The 19,097-nt window shown below is 50.0% G+C and overlaps 1 protein-coding gene across 1 annotated transcript; it reads right to left on the reverse strand.

The window, feature by feature from the left end:
* Positions 1-11,133: 11,133 nt before the first annotated feature.
* LOC125519014 lies at positions 11,134-13,919 on the reverse strand. Its single transcript, XM_048683898.1, has 8 exons — positions 13,851-13,919; positions 13,647-13,760; positions 13,140-13,415; positions 12,802-13,053; positions 12,506-12,546; positions 12,108-12,285; positions 11,381-11,602; positions 11,134-11,271 (listed from the first exon to the last, which is right to left on the reverse strand). The coding sequence occupies exons 1-8, from the start codon at positions 13,917-13,919 to the stop codon at positions 11,134-11,136; spliced, it is 1,290 nt and encodes a 429-aa protein (XP_048539855.1).
* Positions 13,920-19,097: the final 5,178 nt, after the last annotated feature.

Genomic DNA, 19,097 nt, shown 5'->3' on the forward strand with positions numbered 1-19,097 from the left:
AAGCAGCACAACCTTTAGAGGAATAATCCCCAGTCGGGAAGCGTGTTGTACAGGCAAAATCACACTAGATGTGGTGTTCGGCACACCGGAGAATTATAGGTCCGAAGAGATTACATTCCAAGTGGCTCCGTTCAGTAGCGGATACCACGCCCTTTTAGGGCGGGTGGCGTTCACGATCTTCCAAGCCATACCCCATTACGGGTACATGAAGCTCAAGATGCCTGGGCCCAATGGAATCATCACTCTCGCTAGTGATCCGGACACAGTCCTCCGCGCCAAAAACAAGACAGCCGCACTGGCCCTCGAGGCATTATCCGAAGCCCTTGCGGCCGAGGAACTGACTGCGCTACGCTCCACGGTGGACAGGGACGATGTGATACTCGATAAGAGATCCAAGTCCACCTCCTTTAAACCAGTGGATGAAATAGTCAAATTCCAGGTCCATCCAACGGACCCTACAAAAACAGCCACCATCGTGGCACAGTTAAACCCCGCCGTGGACGCCGCACTACGAGAGTTCCTGCACGAGAATTGGGACATATTTGCCTGGCATCCCTCAGATATGCCAGGAATCCCACGCAGACTGGCCGAGCACAGCCTCAATATCCTAAAAGGATTCAAACCGGTCAAGCAGGCTCTTAGGCGTTTCTCTGAACCTACGAGACAAGCTATGGGAGAGGAACTAGCCAAGTTATTGGAGGCCGGATTCATTAGAGAAATAAAACACCCGGACTGGCTAGAAAACGTGGTGATGGTACCAAAGAAGGACAAATCCTGGCGCCTGTGTATCGATTTCAAGGACCTCAACAAGGCCTGCCCAAAGGATCCCTTTCCCCTCCCCCGCATCGATCAAATCATCGATGATACCGCAGGACACGATTTATTTTGTTTCCTCGACGCATACTCTGGCTACCACCAAATTAAGATGGTAGAGCCCGACCAAGCAGCAACGGCATTTATCACACCATACGGCCCCTTCTGTTTGAACACAATGCCTTTTGGGCTCAAAAACGCCGGCGCAACATATCAGCGCATGATTCAGACATGTCTGGAAAACCAGATCGGCAAAACAGTGGAGGCATACGTAGATGATGTGGTCGTTAAAACCAAACACGTTGACTCTTTAATAGACGACTTGAGGCTCACATTTGACAACCTCCGAACTTACGACATCAAGCTTAATCCGGAAAAATGCGTTTTCGGTGTACCAGCCGGAAAGCTCCTGGGCTTCATTGTCTCCAATAGAGGAATTGAAGCAAATCCGGCAAAAATCCGAGCTCTGTTACAGTTGGCTATCCCAACGGACCTCAAACAAATCCAGAAATTAACCGGATGTGTGGCGGCTCTAAGCCGCTTTATCTCCCGCTTGGTAGAAAAGGCATTACCCCTCTATCGCCTCCTTCGGCGCACGGAACACTTTGAGTGGACGGATGCTTCCACAGCCGGATTGGAAGAAATAAAAGCCATACTCGCAACCAACCCAATCCTGGCCGCGCCAAACATCAGCGAACCAATGCTGCTGTACATTGTGGCAACGCATCAAGTTGTAAGCGCAGTGCTCGTTGTCGAACGAGAAACGGACGGATATAAACTCCCCCTTCAAAAGCCGGTCTATGATGTATCCACTGTCCTCACTCCATGCAAGTCACGGTACCCGCATTATCAAAAGATAGCCTATGCGGTATTCATGGCATCCCGGAAGCTGCGACACTACTTTCAAGAGTGTTCAATTACTGTAGCCTCAGAAGTGCCACTTAATGATATTATAAACAACCGTGACGCCACGGTCCGGATTGCCAAATAGGCCATTGAGATCCTCCCGTTCGACATAACGTACAAACCACGGCGACCATTAAGTCGCAAGTATTGGCCGACTTTGTCGCCAAATGGGCGGAAGCCGAACTCCCTAAAGAGTACGGCGCATATTCCAACTGGATCATGCACTTCGATGGTTCCAAAATGCTGGCTGGACTGGGGGCTGGCGTCGTTCTGACGTCCCCAACCGGAGATACAGTTCAATACGTACTCCAGATAATGTATACAGACTCCAACAACGCAGCCGAATACGAGGCCCTTTTACATGGTCTTCGGATGGTAGTATCCATGGGCATCCAACGCCTGGAGGTGCGCGGGGATTCGAATCTTGCAATATCTCAAATAAATGGAGACTTTGACGCCAAGGATCCGAAAATGGCGGCCTACCGCAATGCCGTCCTAAAAATGTCAGCTCGGTTCGAGGGGCTCGAATTTCATCATATAGCCCGAGAAAACAATCAGGCGGCAGATGTCCTCGCACGCATCGACGCAAAACGCGATGCGGTCCCCCTAACATCTTTTTAGAAAGGATGTTCAAGCCATCTGTGGTATGGCAAGGGGACACCGGTAACAATAGTCCGGACCCAACCGCACTGCCCGATACCGAACACTCTGACATAATCGGAGGCTCTGCCACTGAAATAACACCTTCAGCCCACGTAATAATGGCCGTCATCGCCCCGTGGACAAAACCATTCCTGGCCTACCTAACTAGGCAGGAACTCCCCGAGGACCAAAATGAGGCACGCTGCATAGTGCGGCGATCTAAAGCCTATATGGTCCATGAGGGAGAGCTTTATAAGAAAAGCACCACCGGTGTCCTTAAAAGGTGCATCTCCGAAGAGGAGGGGCGAAAGCTTCTGACAGAAATTCATGCCGGACTCAGCGGCCACCACGCCGCAGCCCGGGCCCTTGTAAGCAAGGCCTTCCGTACAGGTTTTTATTGGCTGGCGGCCCGGGCAAACGCTCAGGACTTAGTCCAACGCTTCGTCGGTTGCCAGCTTTTTGCAAACCAAAGCCATATGCCACCCACCGCCCTCCAAACAATCCCCATTACCTGGCCCTTTGCGGTCTGGGGACTCGACATTGTTGGACCCCTTAAAGGGGGAACCCATAAGAAAAAATACTTATTGGTCATGGTGGATAAATTCACCAAATGGATAGAAGCCAAACCTGTTAAAACGGCCGAATCCGAACCGGTGATAGACTTCATATCTGGGGTCGTACACCGTTACGGTGTCCCCCACAGCATCATCACTGACAATGGCACGAACTTCATGGCCGATGAGGTAAAGCTCTGGTGCAAAAACATGGGCATTAAGCTCGATTATGCTTCTGTCTATCACCCACAAACTAATGGTTAAGTCGAACGGGCAAATGGTCTTATCTTGAGCGGCATCAAGCCCAGATTAGTGCGGTCCCTTAAGGAATCTAACACGCACTGGGTGGAGGAGCTCGACTCTGTACTCTGGGGGCTGCGGACCACGCCGAATCGTACTACCGGATACACACCTTTCTTTATGGTGTACGGCGCAAAGGCGGTTCTGCCCTGCGACATAATTCATGACTCACCTCGAGTGTGCATGTACGAAGAAAGAGAAGCCAAGCTTGATCGGCAGGACAGTTTGGACGCTCTGGAGGAGGAGCGTGACGTGGCAAAAGCCCGTTCCGCATTCTATCAACAACAGGCTCGAAGATACCAAAGCAGAGAAGTACGGGCCAAAACTTATAATGTTGGCGAGTTAGTTCTACGTCTGCTGGAGAAGAAAAAGGACAAACTCAAGCCCAAATGGGAGGGTCCCTTCATTATTGATCAAGTTCTGACCGGCGGGGTGTACCGTCTGCGGGATGCATCGGATAATCGACTTGAGCCGAACCCATGGAACGCAGCCAGACTCCGAAGATTCTGTGCCTAGCGCCGGACCCTGTGTTCGTCTCCTTCCTCTGTCCATTTTTTGCATATATACACTATCTGTCTTTCATCTCTCTCTTTCTCCCTTTTTTCTTTCAAAGCCTTTTAGGGCCACTTCGTGCCTTCTTTGCACACTATGGACGTGCTAGCCGCGCTCATTATACCTGGGGGCTTCCTATACAGAAGCTTAATTATTTATCCGGGCTTCATGCCCCGCACATGTGTTACCCTTCCGCATGTACCTTTTCTTCGCCATTATATGCATCGATATGACTTAAGTTTTGGCCAAGCTGGGTTGCCTGGCTCTTGTATTTATGCCCTACGTTCCCGTTAATTCCGCTAGGGCATAAGGAGAGCACCTCTGCGATTGTTACTGTCGGGTCAGCCAGATGTGTATCTTAGACTGGGTGAAGCCGAAAGCTAGCGTTCTTAAGGGAATATTTGGTCGGTGAACAAAAGATGATTTTTTATTTATTTTTCATATCTGCCCCCAGATGTTTTTTCCCACGTCTCTTTTTCGCAGTCCGGACATGCACTTTAGGGCATGCATACCCAGGGAAAGGAACCCCTAATGGAACTATTCTCCCTGGAAGATGTTTCTTACTAACCATGTAATATAACATAACTAGTTGGGCACTTGTCTGTTCAAGCACTAATGACCCCTACGCCTGGTTTCCATGCATGCCCCGGTTCTTACATAACCGAGAGAGTATTCGGATACACTCCGGACTATCGGGTCCCGAGGTTGAAGCGAAAAGGTCCGCCATGACAAATGATCTATAATCCGGCTAGAAGGCATTATACATGTCACTTTAATTACATAGTCAATTTGACTGGCTAAATTCCTCTTCTATACCATCCAACAGGCTGTATAGTCTACAATCCTGTTGGGAATACTTTGCGGCCAATTCTACTTGCCCGTACACTAAGCTAACGGCGATCTCTTTCCCATCGGGCCCCACAGGTCCGACCTCGGCCATGTGGTTTGGGTCAGCCTTGGTATACCTCGTCTTCACCATGGCCCAGGCTTCCCTGGCACCTTGACGGCAGGCCGATATCTTCCATAACCGAAAGCGCCGCCGTGCTCCCTTAAGCTTCTCCGCAAGCTCTCCAAGACCTTCGGGCAGGGAGATGGATGGCCATAAGGCCTGGGCAATACTTCGCCTCACCTGTCGAGCTTGTTCGTGCAGTTGTGAGAGCTCGGGTAGAAGATCACCTGCAGACCCGGGCATTTCATCCGTGGGACGACCCGTCAGCATACCTACAGACCTAACTCTGTCAGACGGCTTCTTCGCCGAACTCTTCTTAAAGTTCATTTAAGCACTTACTAAAAATGCCACGTCGAAGCCGCTGATTCTCCTTCACGGAGTCCGCCAGCTGGGCAAGAACGTCCTTTAGTTCCACGCTCAGCTGGGTGTTGGCATCTTGGAGATTATTTTTCTCCTGCCTAACTTTTGTAAGCATGCGCTCGCCAGCCTTTAGCCGGCGTAGAAGATGTTGCTCATCCGGATTCACTCCGGCGTCATCTGCAATATTTATTGTCAGATTTACATGCATGCCGCACTCTATATGGTACCTATCATTCTAAAACCAAAGTGTTACCAGAGGAGGCCTTCTCGGACTCCTCCGCTGTGGCAGCTGCAGCCCGTAGCTGGGCCTTGCACTCTTCAAGCTCACGAGACAACTAGGTATTCTTCTCTGTAAGAACCCGCATAATATATGATCCTTAAATCAGTTATTCTAACTATTTCAAGTCTCAGGGGCTAGTGTTATATGTAATCATCAAAATCTTCTTACCCGTATATCCTTTACATATTGGTCCGTGGCTCTGGCTAGGCCATTTTGAGCAGCACGGATGTACGTGTCTCCTGAGTTGAAGGCATCAAAGGCCTCTTGGGAGAAGCAAGCGTCACGGAGTACGGCTCGGCGACGCCTGTGATTCATGGCGCTCTCCACTTCGGAATTTGTGGCGGATATTTTGTCCGCATCCTCTGTCGGAGGAGCATCCGACGTGCGTCTCGGATTCACTTCCGCTTCTGTGTCCGGCCCTGGAGCCCGACTGGTTGAGGCATGATTGACGACCTCTTCGGATATAGTCCGGCGAGTGTTCTTCTTCCTAGACAGCACGGGTGTTATTATGTCTTTAAAGATGACAACCATGGAGTGAGGTGTTGCATCATACCTCTGCGCCGTCATCTTCGTCCGGACTGCTTTTCTTTTTAGCCTGTCCGGCCTCGGGGCCCCTTGCTGGCTGGTCGCCGCGGGCTCGATGCGGCGTCCCGAGGGCCTTCCCTATAATACACCATTTGTATACGGTGAGTGAAGTACATAAAAACAAATCCTTTTTAAAATGTTGGGACCTTTGGTCTCATTCACCTGCGAAGCTGGGAGCAGCCCAGGGTAGTCGGCTGTAATGGCCACCAGGGCATCATCGCTACTTAATTGGTAGAATACCCTGTCAATCAGCTCCACGAATATGTCCGGATCCTCTTGGAATGCCGGGTCGAGGGACTGCTCAGGATCCTATGGTTGTGGAGGTGGGCTGTTGATCTCCCTTACAGCCTTACGCAGTTCCTGCGATGAGTTTGCAGGGTAAAATATTCGGCTATGGGAATATGGAACGGATGGGCGTAAAAAGTGAAAACTTACCCAGCTCGGAGGATTGTACATGGAGAACCCACTTTGTGGCTTGATGCGAAGGAATTCTTCTTCCTCTCCCTTGTACAAACCAGACAAGATTTTTGCTAAGGCAGCAGTCGAGTCCGGCCCTTTGCGGCCGCAGCGGGTGGCGTCATCTTCCCCGTTGAAGTCCCACATGGGGTGGCCTCGATATTGAAGCGGCTGCACCCCCCGCATAATGCATATTGCCATAACCTCGGTTGTGGTCAGCCCTGATTGAGCCAATGTCTTTATCCGGCTCATCAGGTAAAGAACGTCTCTATCATCTTCCTCCTGGGGGCTCCGTGGTCGCCAGCTTAGGCGCTTCTTCAAATGAGCATTATCGAACTCAGGAAGGCCGATCCGAATAGGATCCGGAAGAGGGATGTCTTCTATATAAAACCACTCTGAAGGCCAGTCTTCGGACGCCTTCTTCGGGGTTCCGGATAGGTATCCAGTCCCGGCGATGCGCCATACTTCGGCTCCGCCCACCTGGTATATTGACCCCCTCTGTGAATGGGGCACAAGGTAGAACAACTTCTTCCACAGTGTGAAATGAGGCTCGCAGCCCAAGAACAGCTCGCAAAAGGCTACGTAGCCAGCGATGTGAAGTATGGAGGCAGGGGTAAGGTTATGCAACTGGAGGCCGTAGAACTCTAGGAGCCCTCGGAGAAACGGATGGATTGGAAATCCGAGTCCCCTTAACAAATAAGGGACAAGGCATACCCGCTCTCCCTTAGAGGGGTTGGGAAAGCTCTCCGCCTGCTCCCCGCCATTATAAGTGGCGAGCCCGGCTCGAACCGGGACCATATACTCTGGGGGGAGAAATCCCTGAGTCTGAAGCTTCACTAATTGGCTGTGCGGGGCGGAGCACCTCTCCCAATCTCCAGGCTTGGGGCTGGGGGAACGAGGGGAGAAGCTGCGCTGACCAGCCATGTTGGAATGGATCTTTGCGAGCGTGCTCCGATGAATGCTCGCTGCGGGAGGATGGTGTGGTTTTGATCTGAGAATCCTCGTCTCTTTAATAGGCAGTTCATTTGCATAGTCAGGGGGTAAATGTAAAAACACCCCGACTCCTCGCATTCGCTTGACACGTGGAAGGTGGACATTATTGGACGTAGAAGCCAAGGAGCGCAGCATTCACAAGAAGCCGGGCACTATTCAGCAGGTACTCGGAATTTGGAGAAGAACCCGCCTTGCAATGCCAAAGATAATCTGCGCACCAGACTCATCGTCATTGAAGCCTGGTTCGGGGGCTACTGAGGGAGTCCTGGATTAGGGGGTATCCGGACAGCCGGACTATAACCTTTGGCCGGACTGTTGGACTATGAAGATACAAGATTGAAGACTTCGTCCCGTGTCCGGATGGGACTCTCCTCCGCGTGGAAGGCAAGCTTGGCAATATGGATATGTAGATCTCCTCCCATTGTAACCGACTCTGTGTAACCCTAGCCCCCTCCGGTGTCTGTATAAACCGGAGGGTTTAGTCCGTAGGGCACAATCACAACAATCATACCATAGGCTAGCTTCTAGGGTTTAGCCTCTCTGATCTCGTGGTAGATCTACTCTTGTACTACCCATATCATCAATATTAATCAAGCAGGAGTAGGGTTTTACCTTCATCGAGAGGGCCCGAACCTGGGTAAAAACATCGTGTCCCTTGCCTCCTGTTACCATCCGCCTAGACGCACAGTTCGGGACCCCCTACCCGAGATCGCCGGTTTTTACACCGACACCGGTCATCGCAATTGATGGCACATTCTTGACCGGAAAATACAAGGGCACCTTGTTGGTTGCGATAGCAAGTGATGCCAATAACCGGGTGTTGCCATTGGCATGTGCTTTGGTTGAGGTGGAAAACAATGACAACTGGGAGTGGTTTATGCATCTTTTGAGGACGAAGGTGTTACCCGCTCAAAGGGAAATTTGTGTCATATTGGATCGGCATCCAGGAATTCTTAACGCGGTGGAGATTGACATTCCCGGGCATGCTCCATTGCACCATCGATGGTGCATGAGGCACTTTTGTTCGAACTTCTATAGGGCATGTGGCCTTAAGGAGTTGGCCGATGATCTTCAAGATTGTTGTCTCGCTTTCTCTGATAAGCGCTTCGCCTACTTGTACAACAAATTGCTCGCACACAAAAAACTTGATCCCGGGGGTCAAGACTTTCTCAATAGGCACATTCAATACCGGAACAAGTGGGCACGTGCTTTTGATGAAGATGGCCGGAGATACGGTCAAATGACAAGCAATATGGCTGAATGCTTCAATAGGGTGCTCAAAGGTGCACGTGGATTACCCGTGACGGCAATAGTTCAATACACATTTGACAAGATGAATGCGTACTTTGTAAAGTACTCGATAGAAACCGATGCACAGATAGCGGGTGAGAACCCACGGAAGTACAAGTACAAGTTCCCACCCAAAGTTGATGAATGGTTGGTATTTCAATCATGGAAGGCGGACTTAGAAGAAGCTATATTGTATGACAACGAAGAGTGGAAGTATGAAGTGAAAGAGCCAGGAGGAACCACAAATGATGGCCAGAAACATGGAGGTCGGGCTTTCAAGGTGTTGTTAACACAATGTGATTGCACTTGCGGGAGGCCATTGTTGCTTCATCTCCCATGCTCACACTTGTATACCGTCGGTCATGTTAGGAATGTGGACATCAATCACCCACACACCATGAGGGAGTCGGAGTTCTCAATCATGACGGTCAAGAAAACATGGGATCCCCGCTTTCACCCGTACTTTGACCAATCACAATGGCTGGAATATCATGGAGTTCAACTATGGCCAGATCCGGAGTTGAAGGTTGTTAAACGGGGTAGACGTCAGACAAAGCGTCTTAGAGGCGACATGGACGGATGGGTCCCTACTGGCCGCCGTGAAGCGGGCAACGACCAATTCCAAGAGCCTCGTGAGAGCTCCCGTTGTGGGGAGTGCAAAGGTCATGGCCACAACAAACGAAAATGTACGAAACCAAGGAAAAGGTCCAAGACAAATGATGCAAGCACAAGCCAACAAGGAGCTACACAAGGGAGCCAACCAAGTGGTAGCCAACAAGTGCCAAGCCAACCAAGAGGTAGCCAACAAGTGCGAAGGCAACCACATGGTAGCCAACAAGTGCCAAGGCAACCAAGTGGTAGCCAACCTAGTGGTAGCCAACAAGTGCCAAGCCAACCAAGTGGTAGCCAACCTAGTGGTAGCCAACAAGTGCCAAGGCAACCAAGTGGTAGCCAACAAGTGCCAAGCCAACCAAGTGTTAGCCAAAGAGGATCTAGGCAACAAAGAGGTCGGCAACTAGGACTTACAAGAGGCCGTGGTGGTGGTAGAGCTCGTGGTGGTGGTCTAGGCCGTGGTGGTGGTAGAGCTCATGGTGGTGGTGATGGCCGTGGTGATGGTCTTGGCCTTGGTGGTGGACTTGGCCCTGGTGATGGACAAGGGCAAGTTCGTTATAGAGGAATGTTTGGATACCTAGATGGACCGCTTCCGTATGTTCCTCACTAACTATAATGTATCATATGTTCTTGTTTTTCATATGTTCTTCTTTTTCATATGTGCTTCCAATTGTTCTTATTGTCCGTACTAACCATTATGTTTCACTCATTGTAGGTATGGCGGCTTCCCAACCCAACAAACCAACGATGAAGCAGGATGGCGAAGATGAGATGGCGGGATGGTGGGAGAAGGCTGCCAAGAAGCTTAGAGAGGAGGATGCAGCCAAGCTAAAGAAGAAGAAGGAAGAGGAGCTTGAGAAGGATAGGAAGGAAAGAGAGAGAGCGTCAAATGCGATGCACACTAGGGAGAAAGCGTTGGTGAGGAAATGTGAGGAGGCACAGAAGAAGCGTCTAAAGGATTTTCAAGAAAGAACCATGAAGCTTTGAGTAATTGCAGCTAAAAAAGAAGAGAGGGAGAATCAGATATTCATGGAGAGGGTGGTTAAGGAGGCTCACCTCATAACAAAAAGGGAGGAGGAAGAGGAAGAAGAGAGGAAGAATAAGAAGGGAAAGGGGCCTTGCTCTACGCAATAGAGCTACTATGTGTCATGAACTATGTCTCCTCCTCGATTTGGTTGTGAACTACTATGTGTCGGGAACCATTATGTCTCCTCCTCGATTTGGTTGTAAGAACTACTATGTGTCGTGAACTACTATGTCTCCTCCTCGATTTGGTTGTAAGAACTACTATGTGTCGTGAAGTACTATGTGTTATGAACTACTATGTGTCGTGAAGTACTTCGTGCATATGTTCTCTTCACAGTTGTTTGCTTGCTATGTATCAATCCTACTTCACATCATCTTACTATGTTTGCATATGCTAAAAAATTCACTAAGTCCTAGTGCAACGCCTAGCTAGAGGGCATTGCACTGTACAGTGTGGCGCCTCCAAGCTAGGCGCTGCACAGGTCTGTAGCTTGCCATACCTTCTGTTGCTCTCTGGATAGCTACAGACCTGTGCAGCGCCTAGCTTGGAGGCGCCACACTGTACAGTGCAGCGCCCAAGAGCTAGGTGTTGCACTGTATAGTGTGGCGCCTCCAGGCCAGGCGCTGCACAGGTCTGTAGTTATCCAGAGAGCAATAGAAGGTAGGCCTCCAAGCTAGGCGACACACAGGTCTGTAACTTTTCCTTCATTGTGTTGCTCTTTGTCGCTCCAGTTTTTTTGTCCATCTAACTGGGTCATTTCAAGTCTCAGATAGTTGCATCACAGAATAAGCACTAATTTCAATATTACTATGAGCTAAGACATATAAACAATTCCCACCACGACATTACTAAGAGCTTCAAGTTGAACATTACCACCAACATAGAGTTCAACACATAGAGTGACCATCACGACAAGTTCGACATTACCACCAACATAGATTTCAACATAGAGCTACCACCAACATAGAGCTACCATTACTACCATTACTAAAAGAGGACGATGACTAGTTCCTTGAGCGCTTGCTGGCTCCCCCCCCTCTCTTGCAGGTTATCTTCTTCACCTTCCTAGGAAGAGGAACCCGCTCCGGCTCCGGCTCCGGTTCCTCCACGTCATCCACATCGTCATCCAAATAGACATCCAAAGCCACCATCCGCGAGGTGCCAACCGTCCTTTTGCCTCTTTGGGTGAAGTCTTCAGGTGTGTATTTCTTGATTCCCTTCCTAGGCTTTAACTTGTATGCAGACCGAACCTTGTAGGTCCCCAAGGTCATATCATCAGGAACCTATGCATCCACAAAAGATATGGAAAGACCGTGTGTGAGGATATAGTTAGCAATGCATCAACAATTGGATATATATCCTCATGCCATACCTCTTGGGTGACCACACCCACATCCTCATCCTCCAAAGGATCAGCATGGACAGAAGTTGGATCTGATGGTGTCGCCGACCTAGAACGTTCTGGTGATACATACTCGGGGTCACGACAACTGAAAAGGTTTGATAGCCGCCTTAACTTTTGGCCATGGCGCTGCAACATGAACAAGTGAATGAGACATCGAACGTAGCAACACATGTTAAGTGCTAGTTTGAAGGAGATGTGAACCTTAATGAATGCTCGAAGTGCACCTTCCCCATCGCTTTTGCCAGCCGGGGTTGTTTCCAGAATAGTGTCGGTCTCATCAGCTGCTTTCTTGATCTAGGCACGCTATGAACAGAAACTGTACCCACGTGTTAGGCAAGTGAAGATGTGAATAGTGCGAATGGAAAAGCAAAAAGGGCAAATACCACAAAGTTCATCATTGGAGCTGAAGGGATCACTGAGTTGCCTTTCCTGACTAATGCGTTGTACTGGTGCTGGGCTACCTCATCAAAAACGGTGGGTTCTTCCAAAATCTCCTCAACATACGCCGGCTTGCATACCTCCACACGGGTTCTTGCAAGAAACCATGTGAGATAGTTGTTGAACGCGATCGGGCAGTGCTCACGAAGCTGGGCTCGTTTTCCAGCCCTAGCTTGCTCCACAGAAAGCGCGAACTGTATGACATACTTGCTGTGATGCTTGGCCCAATCCTTGATCTTCCGCTGCTTTTTCCTATCCAACCTGCAAGTTAGAAACAGAATATTAGCATCATCGAAACCGCCCAGAAGCCGCTAAGTGCTCAAGGTTAATTATATCTTACGCGTGTAGCAATATGTCCGTGTCCTCCCACTCCGGCGGGTGTGGCTGGAACAAACCAAACGGGCGGAACACCCGATGTGGCAGGTGAAGCTCAACCGCCCAGTTGCATATGAGTGGACACCGCATATGCCAGAGACCCTATCCCTAGTGCACATCAGATTCAGCCTGAACTCTATAGGGTTCCCAAAACTCTCTCCTTTTCCATACGGTTCCCATTCAACCTACAAAATGGGATAGAATGCAAAATTGATATCGAGTTACGATAGAAGCATGATAATCACTTATGCAATGTTGATTCACCTGCTCAGGCGTGATCGCGTCCAGCTTGCTCCTGTATAGCTTATACATGACCGAGGGATCATCCGTCATCTCATTTAACACATCCCACTTGTAAGCCCAAGTGGGGAGCCATAGTGGGTCGTCTTTGTCGTCCCAATCCTCGTACTTCACGGTCTTCGGTCGTCCAACCGGCAAACGCTCCCAGCTCCATATGGAAAGTGCGAGCAAACAACCACCAATACCTCCAGATAGCCTACAACAGGCTTCGTCCAACTGCACATAAAAGAGAACACGGTTGAATTAACAGCAAGATCGCATTCATAATGTACCAATGAAGTGAAACAGAAACAACTTCATACCTGTCTATACAAGTAAGCCAGTGTCGCCGAACCCCAACTCCATTTGCTATCGATGACGGTCAACGCCTTGAGCCACATCCATGGAGCATTCTTGCATGTGCCATCAGCAAACATAGTCCTGGATATCACGTACCACATCAAGACACGAGCATATGTCTTCACCGTGTCCTCATTAGCATCCTCGGGGCAAGTACTGAAGTTCGATACAATCCACGTGAAAGTAGCACCGGCTGCGACTCTTTCCTTCTTCTTGCCTTCTACTTCTGGTTCCCGAGGCTCCGGAGGAACCATACCGATAAGGGAAAACATCTGCTCGCGCCACCCATCAGAATCGGTGCTCATACATAGAGGATTCCCATCGATAGGAAGACCGGTGATCATAGCTATATCCTGGAGCATCATGGTCATCTCCCCGGTCCGAAGATGGAAATTGTGTGTCTCCGGCCTCCAATGATCAATAAGCGCGGTGAGTGCTAGAGCATTGTTGGGTGGCGTCGACCAGCTGACCAACTGAATGAAAGGGAGAAGTCCTGTCTCCCTAACATACGGTGTGTACCGCTCATCATAGCGCATCCACCCAAGGTTGACCCCGTGAGCCCGAAGCTTCAGAGGTGCAAGCTCCTACAAGCAAACAAACAAATCATTACATATGGGGGGTATGTGTTTGAAAAAAAACACGAAATTCATAACACCGGCAACTTTCATTATTACCCGCTGCTCCACCGACATAGTGTACGACCGGTGTTGTTTGTCCCAGTGATCATCGAGAAGCCAAACCATCCTAACAATTTGAAAGAAAGCTTTCTTGTCAACACAATTATCTTTTGAATACAAATAAACTAAAGAAGGCCTACTAGATGCAACCATACAAATCTATGTATCCAACCATATCAAATCAAACAAAACTAATAAACTAGGGTTCCACAAATAACTAGGCCTACTTCATACAAATAACTTTTCCATAAACTATGCCTACTTCATACAAATAACTCTTCCATAAACTAAACTAGGGTTCCACCAATCAAACAAACAAGGGTTGTAATACATGCAAAGTTCTAATACATGCAAGATTCAAATCTAATCTAATCAAACAAGGATTCCCCAAATCTTCAAAATATCATATTTTTTATGGATAGAAAGAAGGGGGTCGGAGGAGAGTACCTTCTAGGATGGATTGGTGAAGAAATGCACAGACCAAATCGTCGGATCTGAAGGATTTGGGAGAGGGGATTGAGAGGGGGAGAGGAGGAAGCCTCCGGCGCCGCTGCTTCTATAACTTGCAACTGAATGAATGGGGTGGGGGGGGGGAGGGGGAGCGGGCGGCAGGCATCTAAGTCACAGTGCAACGCCTACGGGCTGGGCGCTGCACATTACATGTGTGGCGCCTAACTCGGAGGTGTTGCACTGCTGGGTGCGGGCCCAGGGGCTGCCACGGTGGACTGGAGTGCAACGCCCTCGAGCTAGGCGCTGCACCGTAGGGTGTAGCGTCGTCGTGGCGGGCGCTACACAAAAAGGTCAGGGGTGTGAAATAGTTTCATGGGCAGTTCATTCTGTGAATTGATTTCGTACAGAGGTCAAAATTGTCAGATTTGCCTATCTGGACGCCACCCCCGCCCCGCCTCAGGATTCGGCAGCCACGCCGCCACTGTCCCCCGGATCCGGCCGCCGCGCCGCCACCGGTCTCGGATCCGGCCGCCGCGCCGCCACCGGTCTCGGATCCGGCCGTCACGCCGCCTGCCTCTGCTCCTCGCCCGTTCGCCTTCACGCCCGCACGAGGGGATGCCAAGCCCTCGTGCTCCTCCATCGGAAGACACCGGAGGTCCTCCCGCCTGCGCGCCTTCCCTTCCTCTCTTCCTTCTCCGTCCTTCTCTCTCTCTCTCTCTGCCGGAGATGGCGTAGCCCTGCACGCGGACGAACACAGCGGCGTACTTGCCCGTCATGCTCGGGTCCTCGTCGAGTGTCTCCTGGCTCCGGCCCCACTGCGGGTCCCGGAACACGTTGATGTTGGGCGCCCCTAAGGTCAGCCCCTCTGCCTTGTTGTACACGCCCCACGCCTCCGTGCGGATCATCTGAGAGAGAAGACTCATCAAGTTCAGTTCAGTTCGGAGCGCACTCCTTGCTCATGCTCTGTTCCTGCCAATCTCGTCGCTCTGTTTCTGTTTACGATCTCGGTTCCGTGTTTGTGCATTATGGTGTTTGAAGGTCAATCAATGGACCACCACTACAGAGTTACACTTTCGAGTTTTTGGAGACGACCTGCACGGCATTGTCTATCCCAGCGCTTCTCCAACGAAGCCCCACCCAGCCCAGCGCTCCGCCGGCGATGCCCCCACCCCTCCTAATGCTTCGCCGGCGCTATCCCTATCTCCGACGACAACCCTCCATCCGGCCTCATGCGCGCCTACTTCTCTCTCTTAGTTCGGCCTGGCAAATCGCTTCAGTGCAATATTTTTTCAACTTCACTACGATGTTCGAAAAATGTGTGTTCATGTGTGCTCCTGTTGCTTCAGCTTCAGCATGCTTAGAGCAACTCTAGCAGACCACGCAAAACGCCGGCCCGCAAAACGCGTTTGCAGTTCACGTGAAACCGCTTTTGCGGGTCGGCGAGGGCTAGCACAGATGCAGACCCCCCAAACGGACCCGTAAAAAAGTATATTCGCGGAATATGCTTTTTACGAGTCGGCTTTGCTCGGGCAATAGCGCAATGACCCGCAAACAGAGAAACTGCAAATCTGAAATTTGTCATAGGGCTTCACAAACAAGTTCAAATTCAAATGACATAAACAGTTTGCGCGCGAATAAAATCAAAGTTCATTACGCAAAAGAGGGCATGCGAAGGTATGCGCCCATGTCCAGCATCATCTTGGGGGGTCGATCTTCATTCGGCGCCATGGAGTCCATCTTGAAGTTCATCGGCGCCACCGTAGCCACCGTAGCCACCTCTGTCGCTTGTACCAACTCCCGCACCGAAATCATCCACATTGCCACCGTATGGAGCAGAGAAAACATCACCGGAACTGGAAGACGGACCGGCCGAGGCGACCATTCTCCTCTTCAATATCTCTCTCCTTACCATATCATGCCATGTTTTGATGACGTCGTCCATGTCATTGTGTTTCATTGACATGATCTTGTTATCTTCGGCGAGCAACAATGACGGCAATTTGTTTTCAGAAGCGCGTACTTTTCTCTCCTCAATGGCAGCTCTGCGCAACCCCTCTTCCTTGAGCATTTGCCATTTTTCTTGCTTCTCTTTTGCCTTCTTTTCGGCCAACTCTTTCTTGATCTCCAACGACTTCAACAACATTAACTCGTTTGATTGCACCATGGCATCAATCTTCTCCCTCAAGCTCGATGCTTCTTGCTCTCTCTTTATCTTCTCTCTAGTCTTCTTGTCGCCATCGGGCTTGTTCAAATTTCTTGGGCCATCATCATCTTCATCTTCATCCATGTTTGTAAGTGAGCCTCTTTTTGGTGGGGGACTCTTTGTCAGGGACGGAGCTGCCTTATAGGCATTGGGGTCAGTTGACCCCAATGAAATTTGATAATTCTTCACTAATTTAGTACTAATCACTAATATACATGACCCCATCAAACTATTTTTCTAGCTTCGTCCCTGCTCTTTGGCGATCAACTTCCACTTGTCGCACTTTTGGAGCAACTCCCAACAATGCTCGAATTTGAAGGATCTGCCTTCCGAAGCTTCCATGTCCTTGTATCTATGTTGAGCAATCTTGTCCTACTCAATGCGAACGAGATGTTGCAATCATTTTTCATGATACATAATGATGATGCACAACTTGAACAAAGGCAAAGCAAACTCACATAGTCGGACTCCACGGTGCCACTTGGAGGTGCATTGCGTACTTGCTCCAAGCAAGCTGCCCAACGGCTGCACATAGGCTTGATGTTCTCCCAACGACCTTGAAGCGACTGAAATGTGCGTGGAGTCTTGTTGGGGTAGTTTTTTATAATGCGGAAGTATTGATCTTCGATCCTTTGCCAATATCTCTTGGCAGTTTGATTAGTACCCGTGCATGCATCAAGATACACCGCACTCCAAGCTTTGATCAAAGCTTGATCTTCCAAGATGGTGTAGTTCTTCGATTCTTTGGCTTTTCCCAGCTTTTGCTTGTGAATTCTCAAACGCTTCCGCTTCGATCTCAGCCAAGTCATCCGCACAACCATGATCGTCCACGCCGCACTGTGTTTCATTGTAGTCGAAAGGTTTGAAGGGGGCTTGATCAATGTCAACCGCGTTCGTGTCCAACAAGTTCACGAACTCGGTTGTTGCATTGTTCGAACCACCGCTGTACCGAACGATAAGAAGTCACGAGCTACCGGTAAACAATGGCGAAAATGAAAGAGAATCACCAAAGTCTGAAGAGATATACCTTCCGGCCATTTTGTCAAACACCTCGCTCGCGGAGGGAGCGGCACCGTTGAACGGCATCGCCACAGCACCTCCTTGCGGGGGGATGGAGTGAGAGGTTGAAGAAGATTTGTTCCTTGAAGTCGGAACCTTCCTCCGCTTTGCGCCCGCGGCCTTGCCGGCCTTCTCCGCCGCCGGCCGGGATCGCACAGCGGCATTGCCGCCCGGAGCGCGGGCCATCGCGCCGGGGGCAACCGGATTCCCGCCTTGCACAAGTACGTTGCCCTGCCGCTTGCGGGCAGGCATGACGTGTGCTTGGGCGACGCCGGCGGGGCCTACGTGGCCGGCGACGAGATCCGCCCGAGGGAAAGGGGCGTGCGCGACCTCGACGGTGACGGGGGGCAGCATCGGGTCGTCCATGGCGGCGAGGGACGGCCGGGGAGGAGCGGCCGGAGCTTCGGAGGGGGGGCAATGGTGGCGGAGGGTGCGGGAAGCGGGAAAGGGGGCGCGGAAATGTCCCTCCCGCCAAATCTCTCGCCGGATGGGGGTTGAGCTCAGGCCGGCCTCCCAGCCCGTGAAGATAGAGGTTGGAGGAGAAGATTTGCCGCGCCCCGCAAAAATTTTTGCGGGCCGGGGCTTTTTGCGAGGTCTGCTCGTGCAGATTTTTCGGCCCCGACCCGCAATTTGGCGGTTATTTTGCGGGCCGGGGCGTTTTGCGGGGTCTATTGGAGTTGCTCTTATGGAACCTTCAGCTTGTGTTCATGAGTGCTCATCGAAACTTGAGCTAGCTCGCCGGCTCCTGGATGCCACTCCTGTACTTTCAACAGCACGGCCTGCTATTTTTCTCTTCACTGCTTCCTCAACTTGAACTCCATTTTCGTTATAGTTAGCAGCATGTTCGTTTACAGAAATTGCTGCAGAGAAATGAACTCTTAGCTTGTTTCTTTGAGACAAACATTGGTATACTTGCTAGTTAGCTTGGATTTGTTGTGTAGACAGAACAGAGCATGTGTGAGTGTGAGTGCGAGTGGAAGGAGTGATATGCTGCTGTTGGGATGGGATGGATGATGTTAGTTTTTTACCTCGCTGGTGATCAGATCTATATTATGCAGCAAAAGATTCTTTACCAAGCTCGTGTTCAGATTTCATTTGAAAAAAATACGTGGATGCTTAGGAGAGAAAAAATAAATTAGTATGTACCAAGAAAGTTCATGTTAAACTGCCTCAGGAGTTCATTTACTACAAACCGTGGATGGATACTTTTCTCTCTCCCATGTGTACATGCGTGTGTTCCTGAACTCTATGTACTGAGGCTGAGTATCCTCCCCTTACGCTTGTCCTTGCAACCTCCCAGACGCCGGATCGTGTACGTCTGCGAGGTGGTACCTTGTTACTCTCTTTTCTTCCTATCAATGAAATGAACTCCTGAGGATGTGGGTGTGGCATGTGTCTAAAAAATGAAATTGTGTTCATAAAACAAAAAATAAATAGAAGACGACAAACCCCAAGATGTTAGTAGGAAAAATTATGATAGGTTCAAATTGTTGAAATATGGAAGCTCAAAATTGTTAAAATAAATCCAAAAT

Source organism: Triticum urartu, chromosome 7 (assembly GCF_003073215.2).
Source record: "Triticum urartu cultivar G1812 chromosome 7, Tu2.1, whole genome shotgun sequence".
Taxonomy (NCBI): Eukaryota; Viridiplantae; Streptophyta; class Magnoliopsida; order Poales; family Poaceae; genus Triticum; species Triticum urartu.